General features: G+C 42.8%; 1 protein-coding gene across 2 annotated transcripts in view; it reads right to left on the reverse strand.

Moving 5' to 3' along the window:
* CAPN6 (calpain 6) overlaps nt 1–18,293 on the reverse strand; it is a 98,862-nt gene that overhangs the window by 35,854 nt on the left and 44,715 nt on the right. For both annotated transcript variants that reach the window (XM_090060578.1, XM_090060577.1), the window contains exon 4: nt 290–421. In XM_090060578.1, coding sequence (XP_089916704.1) covers nt 290–421 — 132 coding nt within the window. The remainder of the gene's footprint in view (nt 1–289; nt 422–18,293) is intronic.

Raw genomic sequence — 18,293 nt, forward strand, 5'->3', positions numbered from 1 at the left:
AACGTGTGAAATGGGCAGCATATGAACATGACCAATGAAGACGTGGACACCCCACCTCAAGAAAGAGTGCTTACCAGCTGTAAGTGTTTCCCAAAGGTATGGGACAGCTGATAGTGGGGTACTGGTTATGCAATGGTGCCACTGACAGGAAGAAACACGAGCTGGATTTTTCCTGAGAACTACCATTCAGCAGCTGGCCCACCCCGCCAAAGGAAACACTGGCTCCAGGTTGTCAGATTTCCTTAAGGAACAGATATTATCCCAAAGACTGAGCAGCATAGTCACCTACCTTTTGCCACAGATTCTCCCAGAGAGCCAAACAGGAGCAAGCTGCCACAAACCAGCAGTTTCCCAGTGTCCCTTGGTGTAAGTCATGGGAGCTGATGCCATTCACAAACAGATGGGGATCTTCGCAGAGTTCCTTACAGAACAAACCAGGAGTTACTGGTGCACCCAGGAGAGAAGATTTTTAAGCAGCAGTGAGAAATGGAAATGCCTTGAAGAGGGACTCACTCCCCCCGAGCCTCGCCAAATGGTACAAGCAGGAAGGGGCAGAGCAGTTCCAGCCCCGACACAGCTCCCTCCTTTGCAGAAGAGTTGTTGCGGGCACTCGTAAGACTATCATAGTTGTCCCCTTACACAAGTGAAAACTTTTGCTGGTGACACGTCATAAATCCAGTGAAGAGATGGATAAGAAAGTATTCATGAGCATGCCACAGCAGTACTTCCCTGACAGTTTGGGTAGAGATCCCCTGTGTCCAGGAATTTTCTACAGCCATATGGGGCAAGATGGAAGGAGATACCAAGATGAAGGTAGTAAAAGGAAAAGAAGGGAGTTCTTCAGGTAAGAGCATAGGCAGAACAACATGTTCAAGGGAGGAGAAGCAGAAAGCTATTTCCACTGACAAAAGGCTATTAAGATCCTCTTGCTTCTGTCTTGGTCACCATCATGGCTGGTCCTTATGTGTGAACTGGGCTCCACCACCACCAAGTGCATGAGCTGCTATAGCTTTTACTCAAGAGCTGAGCCTTCTCATTTATCATGAAACCTCCACTGTTTCCCACCAACACTCCTCTATCCCCACCTCTATCCACTCATTTCTTCTGGACCCCAATTCATTTCTAGCAATAAGGAGCCAACACACCCTTCGTCTTGCCACCTCCTTCATTTCTCTCCAATTCCTAAATGGCATGAGGGCACCCCTGGCTTTGAGGTACTAAGATAAATACCGGGAGGCTTAGGAACATATACTTTTTGGTAGTTTCCGGTTTTGTTATCGCTATGCTATGTTCATCTTGCCTTCCACACAAAAACTCTCCCTGCAGTGCCGCAATGTCATCATGCTGTGATCAGTAATTGCTGTCTGCGAACCTGCAGCCATGGACTTCAGCAAGCAGCACCTTAGAAGTCAGGCGCTTAGTGACCTGAACTTCACACGAGTAATTGGTGACAGCTGCAATGATGCATACTGATTTCAATCTGAGTGCCACTAGGAATGCTTCAAAGTCTCTCTCTCAGGCAAGGTTTAGTGGCAAATAATTACTGTTACCTAGAGGTCAGGAAGATGTAAGAAGAGAATACAATGAGAAGTTCTGCTGCTGCATGGTGTTAGAGTAATGACAGACCACAAGGCTGCTGAAGGGAAACTTGGATGTTTCAGATACCAGTGGCTAAAAGGAAATACAACCCCTGAAGCTCTAGGAGATTCCAGTTGTATTGCAGCCTTTCCCATCCTATGCCAGCATGGCAATAAGGGGGCTGTACGTCTGATGCTGTAGGTTTTCATTGTCCTTTTGATGCAGGTAAAAGGTGATATCAGTTTACAAAGATGTCAGGGCTACCTCTGCACATAGTTTTCAACTCTCTTGCCATTGGGCTGTGGTAAACACCAATTCAGCGGAACCTGTTTTCATAACTTAAATATACGATCTAAAAACTTGTTTTCCTAATTTGGTAGAGCATACTTTAATCTGGCCCATACTACCTTCAACTCACAAAGAAGAAAAAGGTACTGAGTTTTCAAAATAATTTAAAAGCTATTTCTCCAGACCATTTTCCTCATTTATTTACATGAATTTTCAACTCTCTGAAGACAATGGAAGCTCGGGGTGCAGAGCACTCACTAGCCATTATAAAGCATTTTATTCTTCTGTCAGTTACTTTTATGAGTATATTAGAAAAGCGTTCTAGAAACATTGAACAATGTATGTTGTAAGAGTAAGTACATGAAAAATCAGGTATCGCTGCTTTCAAGTATGCCCAGAGTTACCTGCCTGACCTACAGATGCATGAAATCACCTGGAACATGCAGTAGCTCAGGACGGCAACTTAGAGGATGAACCTTCAGTTGATGTAAAGAAGATAGCTTCAGACTATGGCAACTATCACTAGCTGACAATGTAGCCCTCGCTTTGCTGTGGTACTAACTATTGGAAAAGCAACTTGCATAGGCTTTGCAGTTATGCTTTCCAGTTTGCCTTTCTATCTGAAATGATGTTTTATTGGTTTAATTAGCATGGGGTAATTTACCCTCTGGAATAATACTGTTCATGCTTCTTCCTTGCCTCAAGAAGCAAAAACAATATTATTTTTTAAAGAACTAAAGCACAACCAGAGTTGACAAGTCCAAAGAATATCTTATCTTCTTTGCTTCTCCTTGCCAACCATACAAAGCTATCTCTTTTTTTTTTTTTTTTTTTTTTAAGAGCGAAGTGTGTCTAGTATCTCAGATATGCCTGCATAAAGTGCCCCAGAGCAGCACGCGTCAAAATGCTAAACATGTGGATATGATTAGAGGTCACTGCCCATTATGGCCCAAAGTAAACACTGAACAGATTTTTTTTTTTTAATAAACAATGCCTCCTTTCCATTATAGCTGTATCATTTTGTAAAAGATCCTGCTTAATGCATTCTTACTTACTAAAATATCTGGCAGACTTGGACTGCCTGAGACCAAGCAATCACAGTGGTAAATGACTTACTTGACCTGTAATTTTATAAATCACAGGCACTTGAATGGCACCTACTCCCAACATACTTTGGAGTAATAGAATTGGTTTATGTAAGTCAGCCAAATAATTTTTAAAGTTATATAATATTTAATTCCAAACTTTTACTCAGTTTTGTTATTAATTCAGAATATTACTTTCTAAAGAGGCTTTGGTAATCTGGAGTAGATACCTCTAGAAGAGTCAGAAAAGATGGTCAGCTCCCATCCTGGGGGTACACTACGCTACAGCTGTCTCACCACCAATGGCCAATGATGTTATATCATGGGCGTTTGATAATCCTGTTACTTGGAGCTGTTAGAAGGCTGGTCCTGATCCCATATGGGTTATTTAGATGTAAAGTTAATGAATTTAGTGGAATTGCATGGTGTAGGACAGATGCAAATGAGATCAGAATGAGGTCCAAATTTTACCAAGACTCCCTCTTATACATAACGTGTCCTTTGAGTTAGACCCAGTATTGCAATTAAGATGTCTTAAAGGGCTATTAGGATCCAACATCCAAACCTCCTACTAAGTTTAAAATGCCTAAAAATGCCTCGGCATCTCAGTACCCAACAGTTAGGTTTCTTAAGTCATTTGGAAGAGAAGGGGGTGTTGACTCTATGGCATACAGGGGTGGGCAATTATTTTGGGTGGAGGGCCACTTGCCAAGTTTTGGCAAGCTGTCTAGGGCCGCATGGGTAGCCCTGCCCCTTGAGAGATACCCTGTCCCCTTGTCACCATCTTGGGACAAGAAGTCCTGCCTCTTAACCCCTGACCTTTGCCACCAGAAGTCCCTCCCCTTGCCACCAGAAGTACTCCTTTCAGCAAGGGGTTTTGCCATCCCAGAACCAGAAAAATACCAAATTATATTCTAAAAAGAGAACATTTAAAACTTTCATTAATTTGATTTCAAAAAATATTTTTGCCCTGGCTTACATGCGTTTGTGTAGTGCACATAGAGGTGATTGCACAATAGCGTAAAATGAAGTCTTACGTTTGTATATTGTGGGGGTGGGTGGGTATGTGGGGTGAGGGAGCATGTGGGTATGGGTGGTATTGGCTTGATCAGGTGGCCCCTTTCTCAGTGGACTGGGTTTTGTGAAACCCCTCCTTAGGCATCTAACTCACTCTACATCTAGGGCGTGTGTAGACAAAATGGGGGCCCTAAATTGAAGCGGTGGGTTTTTAAAAACACTGCTTCAATTTAGGGCCAATTAAACCCCTGTGTCATGCACACCCCCACTGACTTACCTGCCTCTCCAGTGGTGGGGAGGAGGGGGCAAGCTAATGATGGGCGAATCATCGGACTCGATGATCTATTGAGGTCCCTTCCGACCCTAGCATCTATGAAGTGGTCCCTAGACTGTGGGGGGTGGGGGCGGGGAGGCTTGTGCTTCCCTCTGTGGCAGCAGCTGACCCCCAAAAGGCGGTGCCTGGCTCAGGCAGTCCCAGAGGGCGCTGTAGCTGCGAAGGGAAGCACTGGGCCCCCGCACAGCTCAGGTAGGCAGGCAGGCTCCAGGGGCAAAAAAAATCAAATCAAAAAACAAAAAACAAAACCCAGGCTCACCACTTTTTTTGGGTGAAGCCTGCCTTCCTGGGCTGCTGCCAGGCTGCCTGCAGGGCTTCCTGCAGCACTTTGCGCCATGGTTCTACGCACAGCAGACTGAAGTCATTTAAGGCACATTACACGCCCACATTTCCTACAGCAGCTGGAATTAATGTGCAATACGCCACCAAGACATGCAAACACTGCCACCATTGAAGTGGTGCAAAAACATTCAGTCCGCTTTAAAGTGTTGTGTGCACACAGCCCTCATTTTGTCTACACATGGCCCTAGAACCTAAGCATTCAGCTGAGGTTGTGAATTCCTCTAGGTAGCACAGCACCTAGGAAACAGGCATGATAGTGCTGAAGCCGCCTTTTGAGAATGTAACTTTTTGATCTATGCTCTTAATGTTAATTTTCCACGTCTCCAATGCAAACAGCAATATAAATGTTTTCGCCATGTAAGGACATGCTGTGTTTTACTATGAAACATTAAGAAATGTTAAACTCTATTTTGGACACAGTGCTAATAAAAGCAAATTGTTGTATCATTTGTATACGCAGAAAATATTCCATCTTTGAAAATCCAGCTTCCCCCATAGCGCTTCACTTACGAATACACACGCAAACATAAAAACCATTTGCATTTGCAAATCTATAATTGTACAGAGGCTGCATGGTCTCCAAAAGGGACGCAAGAGGTTCTCTGTGCTTCAGATTCCACTGGGAATGATAAGATACCCATCCTCCCAACAGATGTGTATGTGCGCGCTGTGCTGTTTCTCATTTTACTATTCTGAATGTAATGAAATTACCTGAGATTCAATACCACTTACATAGTGAAGCTGAGAGAAATGCAGTGGCTGGTTAACCTCTTCTGTTCTGTTTTAATTGGTTTGTCTCTTTCCCCTGAGGTTAATAAACGAACTGGTTAAGCAGCAAGTTCACAAAATGCAGAGCAGATCAAAGTGGTACGCGACACATCAATACACTTGGCACAACATATCCGCATAGTGTAGGCTACAACTTTAGCCTGCATATATTGGTTTTTATTCTGTTTGGGACTGACAGATTACAGGGTGGGATTTCACTGGCTAATGGAAGTGGATTGGGGCAGTTATGTTGCTTGGAAAAACGTTTTGCTTCTTTGCTGCAGCAAAACTTTCTTGGGTATTTTCAAAACCTGATGGGGAACTGCTGAGAGGTCAGAGACTTACCAGTTTTATTTGAGTCGCCAAGGATTTTTTTTCTCTATATAACAGGTTCTTTGTAAGCAACCCAGGGCCAAAATCATGAGACCATTGTGACTAACTCCAGTCTGAAAGAATTGCTCTGAAACGTGTAACATAGAAGTGACTGGAGGGCAGAGGGGATAAACGTTTAACCACCTGCACTCACTTTTGGAACAACTGACTCTCCAGGAGCAGAGTGTAAATATAAGGAATATACATATTTCTGCTTAAATATTACCAGAGTCCATAAAGTAATTTTGTCCCTTTGCTGTTTAGATGGGGAGAAAAACATACAAAAAACTAAATTCACTCACTCCACCAGCTTACAAAAGCTTCTCTGGACTTGCTTTGTAAAGCATCCCAAGAGGCTAATCCAGTGGTTCTCAACCTTCTTAGACTCAAGGCACACCTTGGAAATTTCCAGCACTTAACTGGCACTTTTTTTTTTTTTGGTCAAAAAACCAGAGCAGTTTTTCTGTTGCAAAGAACTCAGACACCCCAACAGGTCAGACTGTTTCGGACGCTACTGATTCCTACTTGGAATCTCTGGGTTTATCCTGTGAAGCATGTTTTGCACACCGAACAGTGCTAATTAGGCCTGTACAAAGTGGCTAGTATTCACTTCGGATTCGGCTGATTCAGGCGACAGTGGCTTGATTTGGCGATTCGAATCACTGTCCAGAATCGATTTGGCCAAATCTGATTCAGAGATTTGGCTGCTGCCGAATCAGCTGAATCTTCAAATCACCCGGGCCCCATTTGCTGCCCAATCTCAATGGCTGCCCTGCCTGCCCCAGCTCCTGGTTCTTTGGAAAAAAAGCCCCCACTCACCGGGTACCACCAGGCGGGGGGCAATCCTTGCTGCGCCTCACTACCCCATGCCATGTGGGGGGCTCTGTCATGAGCCCCCCAACCCCAGCCACCTCCACGGCTGCCCCACCCTGCCCAGCTCCAGCCCTTTAAAAAACCAAAACCCGCCCACATTCACTGGCTCCTGCCCAGCAGGGGGTGATCTCCGCTGCCCCCCACTGCCCCACGCCACATGGGGGGCTCTGCCATGAGCCCCCTGAAACCCCAAGGCCACTGCAGGCAGGGGATGGGGCCTAGCAGGGGCCCCACCCCCATGGTCCTCTCCCCTCTCCTCCAGCCCCCCCCCCGCACCCCCTACTTACCAGCACGGAGCCTGGGTCTAGCTCCCTGCTGCAGTGAGCAGGGATGCCCCGAATCACTGAAGATCTCCAAATCTTTTCCAAATCGATTCTGAAAGCTTCAAATTGATTTGGACCTTTTAATTAGTCCCCTGATTCGATTCGGATTCAGGGATTTGGCCGCCGAATCAGGCCGAATCTCCTCTGAATCGAATCAGCACCCGAACCTTCACACAGCCCTAGTGCTGACATTGCGTGGCACCCCACAGCCCCTTTGAAAGGATCTTAGGCTACCCCAGGATGCCACAGCACCCTGGTTGAGACCACGGGGCTAATGGGATTTGGGGGAAGACTCAAGAGCTCTTTAGCCTTGGGGCTAAAGAGAGGGTGCAGACAGTTGTGAGGGTAAAAAGAGAGTAACTGAGAGAGAAGAACAGGACAAAATGAGGAGGGTTTTTGAAGCTGAGATTTTCAAGGCCCACGGAACTGAACTCAACTCCCACGGATTTAGATTTGAAATCTAATCTATTATTAAATATCTTTTCATTTTGTTAAATACTAGTCATGATGTTCTAAACATGAGACCTCTTTGCTCACCCATCAGACATATAGGATCAACAGCCTTCTATGCATGTTATATGTAGTACATCTCCCACGCTATCCATTTTCTCTGAGATAATGGGAACACAGCTGAGAAGTCTTTCCGTTTTTTTCTTTTCCACTTTTTCCTCCTGTCCTCTCGTTACACTAGGCCCCGAGGGCATCAGGGATGCTGCTGACTATAATTTCTTCTTTCTGCTGTGTCAACTGTACTGAGTGTAGATGGGAAAACTCACTCTCGGGTCTGGCTGCCCCATGGAATAAGAAACAATAACAGAACAACAGGGAAGTGGGGAGAGAAGCACTTGCTGTGATATTTGAATGGTTTGGGAGGTAGGAGAGACAGCTTGTTTCATAATAGTTCCCAGCTGTGCTGGCACGTACACAAGTCTAGCCCAGTTTGGGCTGTTTGTCAAGGCAACGACATTTAATAACAAAAAATGATATCAGTTTGACTATGCCAGATGCTTCCATGTGCACAAAAAGCCTTTTACAACCTTGTTTTGTCTGAGGCTGCTCTGCCTATGGAATTATGGGGGGGAAGTCTTCAGTAATAATACCAGACAATGGGTATTTACATGAGCCTGGAAGTGCCTCTGAAGGACATGTAGGTGCGGTGTGTCCAAAGGCCTTGCATCATAAGGGATTTAAGGCCCCTGTTTATGTATGCTGGGCCAAATTTCTGCCCTTGACTTTGTGTCTATCCCTCCACTGAGCCCACCAGTGAAACAGGGGCAATGTGTAGAGGTGCATAGGGGTGCACATGCGTCCCCTGAGAGCACTGGTGCACCCCGTCAGGCTGCACTCCCTGTTTAGCTGGCGGGCAGGGGGGACCACCAGTGCCTCCCCTGCAAGTGGCTGCTGAGATTGGCTGCTGGAGGCCCTCCTCAGTCAGGATCAGCTGCTGGGGGACACCCCCGGTTAGTGGGATTGGGCACCGGGGATCCCGTCCCCCAGTCGCTGACTGGTGTTGGGGGGCGCATGTGCCCACCCTGACCCAAGAAGCACCAGACACCCATGCAGTGAAAGGAGGGTGCCACTTTTATAAATTGAAATCCAGCTAGAAGTAGGCAAGCTAATCCAAAGGTAAGAGCCTGTCAGGTCTGTGCATGGCTGAGCAATTGCAGGCAGAATATTTAACTGGTACAAATAAGCATAGCTTCATTCAAGTTAATGGAAATACGAGATTGATAGCACCTGGGGATCTGCTCCTACATAAAAGGATAGAAAAATCACATACAGAGCACCAGGGTTGGATTTCAGTAAACCCAGAGTAACTTCTCTGACAAGATCTCCAGATTTGTACTTGTATAGCAGAGATCAGACACTGGCTTTCAGTCCAGTCTGGATGTATCGAATTCAAAGGCCACCCACCTAGTAATTCTGGGTTATGCTGGTTTCTGAAAACATGCTTTTCAACCAAATTCTTGGACTGGTGTCATAAGATGGGAGACAAGCAAAATAAAACAAAAGGTTGGAAGTCATCATGCACAAGTCTTCATGACAGTGAAATATTCAGCAATGTCCCAGTAGAGAATAACTAACTCCCAGGTCTAGACATCTGAACTTTTGCCCTGCTGGCTAAAGAACTAGCTGTTTTGCTGGGCTGTCAAAAAGCACCATATTGCTGCCAGGGTCTTAGCTTCTCCAGGTTGATCCAGTCTCAGAGGAATGACATCCAGGATAGAGACTGTGTCTGTGGCCAGGGCGCTATGTAGGAATGGGAATTAGATGTTTACAAAAGGAAAGTTAGGCAGCGCCCTGGACAGTGAAGGACTAGCACTGAGTCGTGCCAGAGATGATGTCAAGAGTGGAAATTGAAGAAAATCGTGGTTTATGCTACCTGAAAGCCTGGAGAGAAAGCCTGTGTTACCTGAAAGCCTTCCTGAGTCTGAGAGAGTTATGTTACAGGAACTAGAAAGGCCTGTTGTGGCATTATGTACTGTGAAATGCTGTCCAATTTGACAGAATTACTATATGGGTGTTGCTCTTTTTTCCCTCCTTTTTTTTGTTATGAGTCAAACTCATGAAAATATACTACATAGATGTAGTGCAACAAAAAACCCAGAGAGCTAAAGTTGCTTATGCTCTTCTCTAAAACAAAGTCCTTCTCTCAAGCTCTACTTTCCCAGTCCTCCTAAATAGGATTTTTTGTGGCTGTAGATGTTAATCTCTTCACTGCAGCCTGTATCCTTGAGGACATAAGTCTATAATTTTCTTTTCCAGATACTTGTGTCCCTTAGCCACCTGAAATCCCCACCAAGAAATCCTAGCAAACAAAACCTGAAGGTAATTAAATGCCTTCGACCAGAGGTTCTCAACTTTTTTTGTACCAGGACTCGTTTGTCAACATGGATGGCCAGTCCCGACTCAGTAAATAGTTTAATTAGACTCTACTGGTGCCCTGAATGCCCAACCCATTGCCCTGCCTTCTGGTGCCCTTAATGCCCAACCCATTGCTCCACCTTCCCCAGCCTTCCCAGTGTGTGGGGCAGAAGGGACCCCAAGCAGCTGCAAGCAGCCCCTTGCAGGCTGGAGCTCTGCCAGCTAGCAAGGGACAACCCAGTCCCCCATGTTCTTCTCCTTGGGAGAACCCATTTTTAAAGTTTGTTCATGATGCTTTCATATATTCTTGTGACCCACTTTTGGGTCTCAATTCAGAGGTTGAGAAACGCTGCTTTAGACTATATTTAATACTACTATTTGAAAAGGCAAAGTCAGGCAATTAATGCATGGAAAAGTCTGGGGCTGATGGCCTTGTTATATCTAGAACAATTATTTTATCTACCCTCTCCATCCCACTAAGACATCCATGGTGCCAGTCTGGTAATGGATAAAACAACCCGACTCTTTCAGGGCTTTATCCAAGATCAGTTTAAATCAGTGGAAAACTTCCTTTAAGATTGTCATTGATTTTACTGGGTTGTGAATAAGATATTTAAATATTGGTCTGCATCCTCATCCTAGCAATAGGTGGTCGAGGATCATATATTAGAAGTCTGCAGAGGCTCCACTGATTAATTTAATGCTGTGCCATAAATACTGCAGAGAACTGAAGCCAGTGCTGCTAGACCATCAGGAACGTCTTCTACTACACAGCTGTAACCTCAAGCCATCCCAGTAATCTACCATCTAGTCCTTATTTATGTATGGTAGGTCTCTGGGTTATGGTCGACTCATCTGACTCATTGCCGCAGACTGAATCTGAGCTACTATCACAACCGTGAAAACGACAGTGTCCAGTCTCTTCTGCCCGCAAAACAATATTAAAAAATTATGTGTGACGATAAACACTATGAACCATCTAAGTGGTCAAAAGGTTGCTAACATGGCAGATTTACAATGAAGAACAGTAACACACAAAAAATATTGCTAAGGAACAATAACAATTTGTTCAAGGGATAACACAGAGACGCAACAAGGAAAGCATCATGCATGGCAGTCTGTGAAACCACCTTGGTCATTTTAAGGAATCTCACTGCCTGCCTAAACATCTAAATACCATTATAAAAAATGTAACATCACAAACACCACATAGCATTTCTCATTTCATAGAACTGAAAATGTTTTTTGACCCTACTGCTAAAATGTCACGGCACATCATTTCTTAGAGGCGGAGACAAGCTACCTAGGACATCTTTGGGCTTCACTCATTCCTCAGAAATTAAAGTCATTGCAGGATGCTGCACATTTGAAACAGTTCTTTAGATCTGAATGACAAAAGCGAGGGAGAACCTCCGACTGCAACAGCAGACAGGGCACCCAAAGCTGGAATGGATTAGCTCCAGCGTGTTTTCCTCATGAGCTAGCCACTCAGAATGCAGTTCCCATCTTCGTTAGAATCACTCTTATTTTGTCTAGACTTCTGTCTCCAGATCCAGCATCTGATTTTAAATCCTTATTACAGTTAAAACCGATTCTCACAGAGTCAGTTTCAGTTTGTCCCGAGGCAACGGATGATGGCACATTAAGTTCAAACCAAATACTATTCAACTAAAGATTGAGGATCCAATCCTGAGCCCATATAAACCCATATTTCTCTATTATGACAACACTGCTTTACTCTGGCCAAGGATCTGTCTCTAGGTACCTGGCTTCATACAACTGAGTATGCCAGTTAGGATGGCCATAAGGCATTGTTCTGCCAACACCTCACCTAGATTTGTGGTGCCAGTAGACATGCATTTGAAAGGATGCATTGCACAGCAGATTTTTTGCCATTATGCATTTATCTCCGTATTTAGAAATATAGTTTTGAAATTTGAGGTTTCATAAGCAACTGTGTTTTAGATCTGCAAAACTAGTTCAAGATTTTTATTGTTTTCCTTTGACTAATTCATTAACAGGAATTAGCCACCTAAATGCCATTAAAATATGGCTTTTAGTGAATAGATATGCAAAACGCAAGACTGATCATCAACCCGTTAACCTGCCTGATCAGGGTCAGACTTGCCATTTATAGTCCTAATTTTTTTCACATGTGCTTTTTCCATTTATTTTTCTTCCTTCAAAACTCATTTTCTGTCTCCATCTCCCATTTCCTTTTTTACTGCTGTCTAATCTATCCTTCCACTCTCTATCATCATGTATGCAGGTTTCTGAAGAAGTAAAATAACAAAAGAAAACAAAAGGGAACAAAAGAGGGTCAGATCTTGAGAGGAGCTTGGTATTTACTATCCCATTGACATCAATATGGGTTGTGGATGATCAACCATGTTCAGAATCAATCAGGACCAAACTGGACAGTGGCCTTTACATACCACCTAGATGCCAATATCCAGAGCAACTCAGCTTGAAGTTTTGAGATCCTCATTCATCCTATTTATTAACTCAGTCACGGAGGTTTCTTCTTGTTTGGATACCAACTGTACCTGACTGAAACCCCATAACTACTTTCAAGATAATCACTATCAAGGCCTAGCAAATTTCCTGTTTAGATCCAAAGGCTGACAATAAAGTAGATTCAATCAGGCATAGCTACAGACTTAAGACTTGTGCTTTATTGGGACTAACAAGGCAATGAATAGCTTTGTGAGAATGTTTACTTGGTTGTGATTTTATTGTGGTCAAAGTTTAATCAGCTTCATCTGTGTGGTTGAATTGCTAGATGCCTAGAAGATATCACATTGTAAAGAGATGCCATGAAATACATTTTATTTATTATTTATATGAGGCTGTATGATCCCCTGTTCAGTTATTGGGAAGATTAGATGGGTATTTTGGTTTTCCTAACATAGAAGCTCTCCGAGTTTAGTTCTTAAATGTAAACTAATTAATGTCTGAAACACTCTTAGAGTGCATCTATTTTACATTACCCATACATTAAGGAGGAAAAGCATCAGTTACTTGTCAGGAAATTGAGACAATATAATAAATGAGAGGTAAAAAAGCACATTCTCAATAAACTGCAATTTAAAAAAACCTTGTGGTTTCAGCAGTTTAAATAAACTCAATAAAATAGTCAGGATGCATAGTAGACACACCTGTGAAAAACAGTTCACCAGGGATAACATGAACTCTTATCACTTGGGTCTTTGCAACCTGTGTTCAAAACAAGGTCCGTCTCAACTAGAGGTTATACAGAATACATATGAATGAATGTGGAGTTGTCCACCAGGAGAATAAGTAATGATTCAGTGAACAGCATGTAAGCCAGCAATAAACAGCAAGCTGCAATTAGTTTTATAGCTGCTGGTTGAGGCAGCAATATCAGGCTTTATCAGCCACAATGTTAGTGCACGTGCAGTTACAGAAGTCCGGAGGACCATCCAGCCCTTGCTTACTTATGCTTATCAGTACTCTTATCAGTGGATTTAGCGCATAAATAACCCCGCAATTTCCTACAAAAGAACCATCTTCCTTGGATATACAGTTTTAGATTAGAACTTCCCCTACACTTCCTGTTCTAGATATACCTTCCAAAACCAGACATGGACTGGTTTTTTGTTTCCGGCTCTCACGAGGCCAAGATATGACAAAATTTCTTCCTAAAATGTTAGGAATTTAGAATCATAGAAAATTAGGGGTAGACAGGACCTCAGGAAGTCGCATCTAGTCCAACCCCCTGCTTAAAGAGGGACCAGCCCCAACTAGATCATTCCCACCAGGGCTTTGTCTAACTGGGGCTTTAAACCCTCCCAAGGATTGAGTTTTCACAATCTGTCTAGGTAACCTGTTCCAGTGGTTTACTACCCCCCTAGTGAGAAAGTTTTTGCTAATATCTAACCTAAACCTCCCATGCTGCAATTTGAAACCACTGGTTCTTGTTCCATCATCTACCGCCACTGAGAACATGGAGCGAGTAAGAACACGTAGCCTCTTGACATTTCCATCTTTTATGACAAAAGACCTCTCCAAAGCTGCAGATATCTTTATAGATCTACCATCAAGAACTAAAAACTTACACAAGAAGTTTGGGAAATTTTTACATGACAAACACTGGCTAGTTTAAAAACCAACCAACCAAAACCTGGATTTCAACGCTACCTCCTGATTGTTACAGAATCAGTCCAGTCTCATATTCTCATATTTTCATTTTGTCATATTCAATTTCTTTACTACTTGACATGAATCTTATTTTGGCCAGCTAAGGCCTTGAAAACATTATCCATCACCCAGGGAACACTACAGCAATTACTCAGGATGCTTGTATCCAATAATCACATCACTCTGGTTCATCACACAGGCCACTTCCTCAGATAATTAGTCATTTTAGCTCCACCCGAGCACAGAAACACTTGAGCATACTGAAGCATACTTTACCCATCTTATTCAATCACATTCCAATTGCCTAAGGAATGTCAAAGGAAAGCCTGAGGAAACAGCAGTAGAAATATTTGCTTATTCTCCTCAGATACAAAACCAGCCTGTTTGTCCTAAGGTTGTCATTTGCTAAACGGTTTTGTCATACAATGTAAGTATTTATGGGACTGCCCCCCCCCCCACCCCAGAATACATTTTACAGCTTTTGCCTGTATTAGTATTGGGTCCATACCAGTTCCAGGCACAGTACCCCAACAAGTGAACCTAATATGTTCACCACTAAAAGCTGAGACCAAAGACTAGCTATAAATTAGCATACTTTCATAGGAAGACATGAAGTTATACTGATTTAGATTAGCAGATGATTTAATCCCGCAATTTAATTTATCCTTCTAAGCAGGGATGTGCAGGTTTGTTTTGCTTGCATTCTAATCTGCTTGAACATTAAGAGATTTACAATGCACCCAAGCTCACTTGAGAAAGCCCCATGAAATAACAGGTGAAATATGTCACATTTTTGGGTGTTCATGGGGCTTCTTAATCTTACACTCTCACTAAATCCCTGGGCATCTGGAGTTTTACATATCAATCAGGTCAGCACACAGAAGAGGTACCAAATTTCTGGCATGTCAGTGGGCAAGTCAGTTTAGACAAGATGACAGAGATCAGGGTTCAGACAGGTTTTTTGGCTTGTGCGAAGCGGCTAGTATTCACTTCGGATTAGGATTCACCTGATTCGGGGGACAGTGATTCAATTTGGCCAAATCTGATTTGGAGATTCAGCTGCTGCCAAATCTACAAATCGGGGGGAGGAAGGGGGTTGGGAAGGCTGGCAGGGGTCCCCCCATGGTCCTCCCCACTCTCCCCCAGCTCCTGCCCTGCCCCTAGTACTTACTAGCTCAGAGTCAGCTGCAGCTCCCTGCTGCAGCCACTGGGGACTGCCTGAATCATCAAAGTTTTCAGAATCTTTGCTAAGATTCGGAAAGCTTTGAATCAATTTGGACCTTTAAGTTGGTCCCCTGATTCAATTCGGATTCAGAGATTCAGCCACCGAATTGGGCCGAATCTCCTTCGAATTGAATTACCACCCAAAGCTTCGCACAGCCCTAATGTTTTTACCTTTGATGAGAAAAAGGAATTGCAATGTTAAGCTAAATGCACAGATAGAGGGGAAAAGGTGCGTCATGCACAAGGACTGCAACAAGGTGGACAAACCAAAGCACTCACTGAGAAATGTATTTATCCCAAAGTGCTTTGGCCTATTCTTTGTTGAGAGAGAAGTCAGATGCCACTATTTTCATTCCCCTGTGATAAAATGCAGTAGCATTAACAAAAAGGGATCATAGCCCCCAGATCATTATCCTGGTGTTTAATATGTTGTCAACTTTGACATTATGTTTTCCAGATGGCCACAGGATGGAAGGTTTGAAACAGAAGAAAGTCAACATGACAGTTGTCTAAATTTTGTTTCTCTGGCTTATGCTGAATAGTCATATAATCCAAAACTCAGCCATTTGAGAGGGGAAACCATAGCCCATGTCCATGCTGTAATGTATCAACAGGGCCAAAGGAAACCCTCCACCCTATTCAGGCTTCAGCCAGATTATTGTTTCCAGGTTTCAGCATCATCCTGCAAAAGAGATATGGTACCATTTGGAAGCTGTCCAGAGGAAAGCAACCAAAGTGATCAGAGGTCTACTTTAGAAAACATGACCGATGAGGAAAAGAAGGAAAGAACTGGGTTTATTTAATCTAGAGCAAAGAAGCCTGATGGGAAATATGATAAATGTCTTCAAATAAAACAAAAAGTTGCTATTCAAAGGAAAACTAGAAACTGTTTCCATGTTCACTGGAGATCAGACATTTTGTTGTATACCAAGAACAACTTTCCAATTAAAGGGATAGTCAAACACTGAAACAGATGACCTAGAGAGATTACAGGATCTGTCACTGGGGCTTTTCGATAGCAGTTTAGACAACTGTCTCTCAGGAACGGATGAACAGTAGCTGATCCTTCTTTACGACAGGAGAATAAACTGGATGACCTCTTAAAGACCCTCCATTCCTTATTTTATTTGATCAGTGAGAGGCCCTATGTTTAAAACCCTAAATAAACATATAACAATATAACCATATGCAATGAAACTGACAAACCAGTCCACAAAAATTGGGTGGTAAATCTCTAAATAATTTGCAAGACTTTCAATGATGCTGGTGTTCAGAGCAGATTGGAGTCTACTTTGGATAAATTTTGAGCAGGTTATGCACCTAAGTTATTATGCAACCCACTGACAGATCTAGACTGGAAGAACTAAACACTAACCCCTCCCTCAGAAAAGGCTCAGCACCAGTCACCTGTGATAATCCGTCCCATCATACAGATAGATGTGACTGAGCCAAATGGATCCTGATGACCTACCAGACCATATGGAGTTGGTTTTGCCTACTTAACTCAACCAACTGCCAATTCACAACTCAATAAACTTGAAACTCAAACACGAATCATGAAAATTATACTAACATCCAGACAGTAGGGAATAAAGTTTGTTCTGAATTTTGACAGCACTGCTGCTGATGGGAAACATTTTATAGGTCTTCACTGGAGTAGCAAATTAGGAATGGATTTAAACATTGCAATGAATAGATAATACAACTCTGTAGGTGCTATATACATAGATACAAGACAGACTTTTTAAAAGTTCCTCAACCTGCAAAGCATAGGAAAAAAACTTCTTTCTGTTAGCTAGAAAAACATGTGGTTTTATTTAATTTTTTAAATAAAGGAAACAATTTTTTAAATAAAGGAAACATTTAGGGAAATATGAAGGAAGCATGATGTACTGAAGTCAAAGGAAAACAATAAAAATCTTGAACTAGTTTTGCAAATCTAAAACACAGAGGCTTACGAAACCTCAAACTTCAAAGCTTTATACTTCTAAATATGGAGATAAATGCAGAATGGCATAAAAACCTAATGTACAATGCATTCTTTCAAATGCATGTCTACCGGCACTGCAAATCCAGGTGAAGTGTTAACAGAACAATGCTTTATGGCCTTCCTAACAGGCATATTTAGTTCACAATTTTCCTTGAATGAAGCCAGGTACCTAGAGACAGATCCTTGGTCAGAGTAAAGCAATATAGTCATAATAGAGAAATATGGGTTTATATGGGCTCAGGATTGGGTCCTCAATCTTTAGTTGAATATTATTTGGTTTGAACTTAATTTGCCATCATCCTTTGCCTCAGGACAAACTGAAACTGACTCTGAGAATCTGTTTTTAATTTAATATGGATTAAAACAAACAAAACCTGATATTTTAAACTTTTGAGAAAATATACTGAGCCCTGAAAGCATGGTGTTTACCATCTAGAGGTGACAGTGAGATCTGTTTTTCTAGCTTTTCTCCTTCAGAGACAACAATAACAATGAAAAGGCTCTACCCAGTCCATGGGACAGAAAGATAAATTAGCAAAACTGCCAAGACAGAAGATAAAATATTGGCATCTGCAGTGCTGTCTGCTTGGCGAGCATATGTGTAATTTATAAATGTTTGCTTGTAATTACATCCCTGGAAGATTTGGGTGAATAATGCTGTTGACAGAGTCACCATTTCCAAAACTTTATTCTTTTTTTCAGCTCTAAATAAATGCCATAGTCATGAAAGCCTCCTGGATGGGACCAGAAAGAAGATAAAGGACGGGAAGTGGTTACGCAAGCTTGTCAACACAGTTCTGTACCTTAGGAGTGGAAGGGAGGAATGACAGAACTGGGCTTCAGGCAACAGAACATGTATGTTCTGTTCCCAGTTCTGCTGCAGGCTTCCTTTGGGAACCTGAGTAATAGTATAGCCCTGCCTTACAGGGTTTAAGGCACTCAGTGGATACATCTACATGTGAAATTAATTTGAACCAACAAACTCTGGAGCAGTTTAAACCAGAGTAAACTACTCCTGGACACAGTGTCTACACGTGTGCCCAGGACAGCAGCAATCTGAGCTGGGCTGGAGC

This window comes from Crocodylus siamensis, chromosome 8 (genome assembly GCF_052110815.1).
Source record: "Crocodylus siamensis isolate JL-2025a chromosome 8, ASM5211081v1, whole genome shotgun sequence".
Lineage (NCBI taxonomy): Eukaryota > Metazoa > Chordata > Crocodylia > Crocodylidae > Crocodylus > Crocodylus siamensis.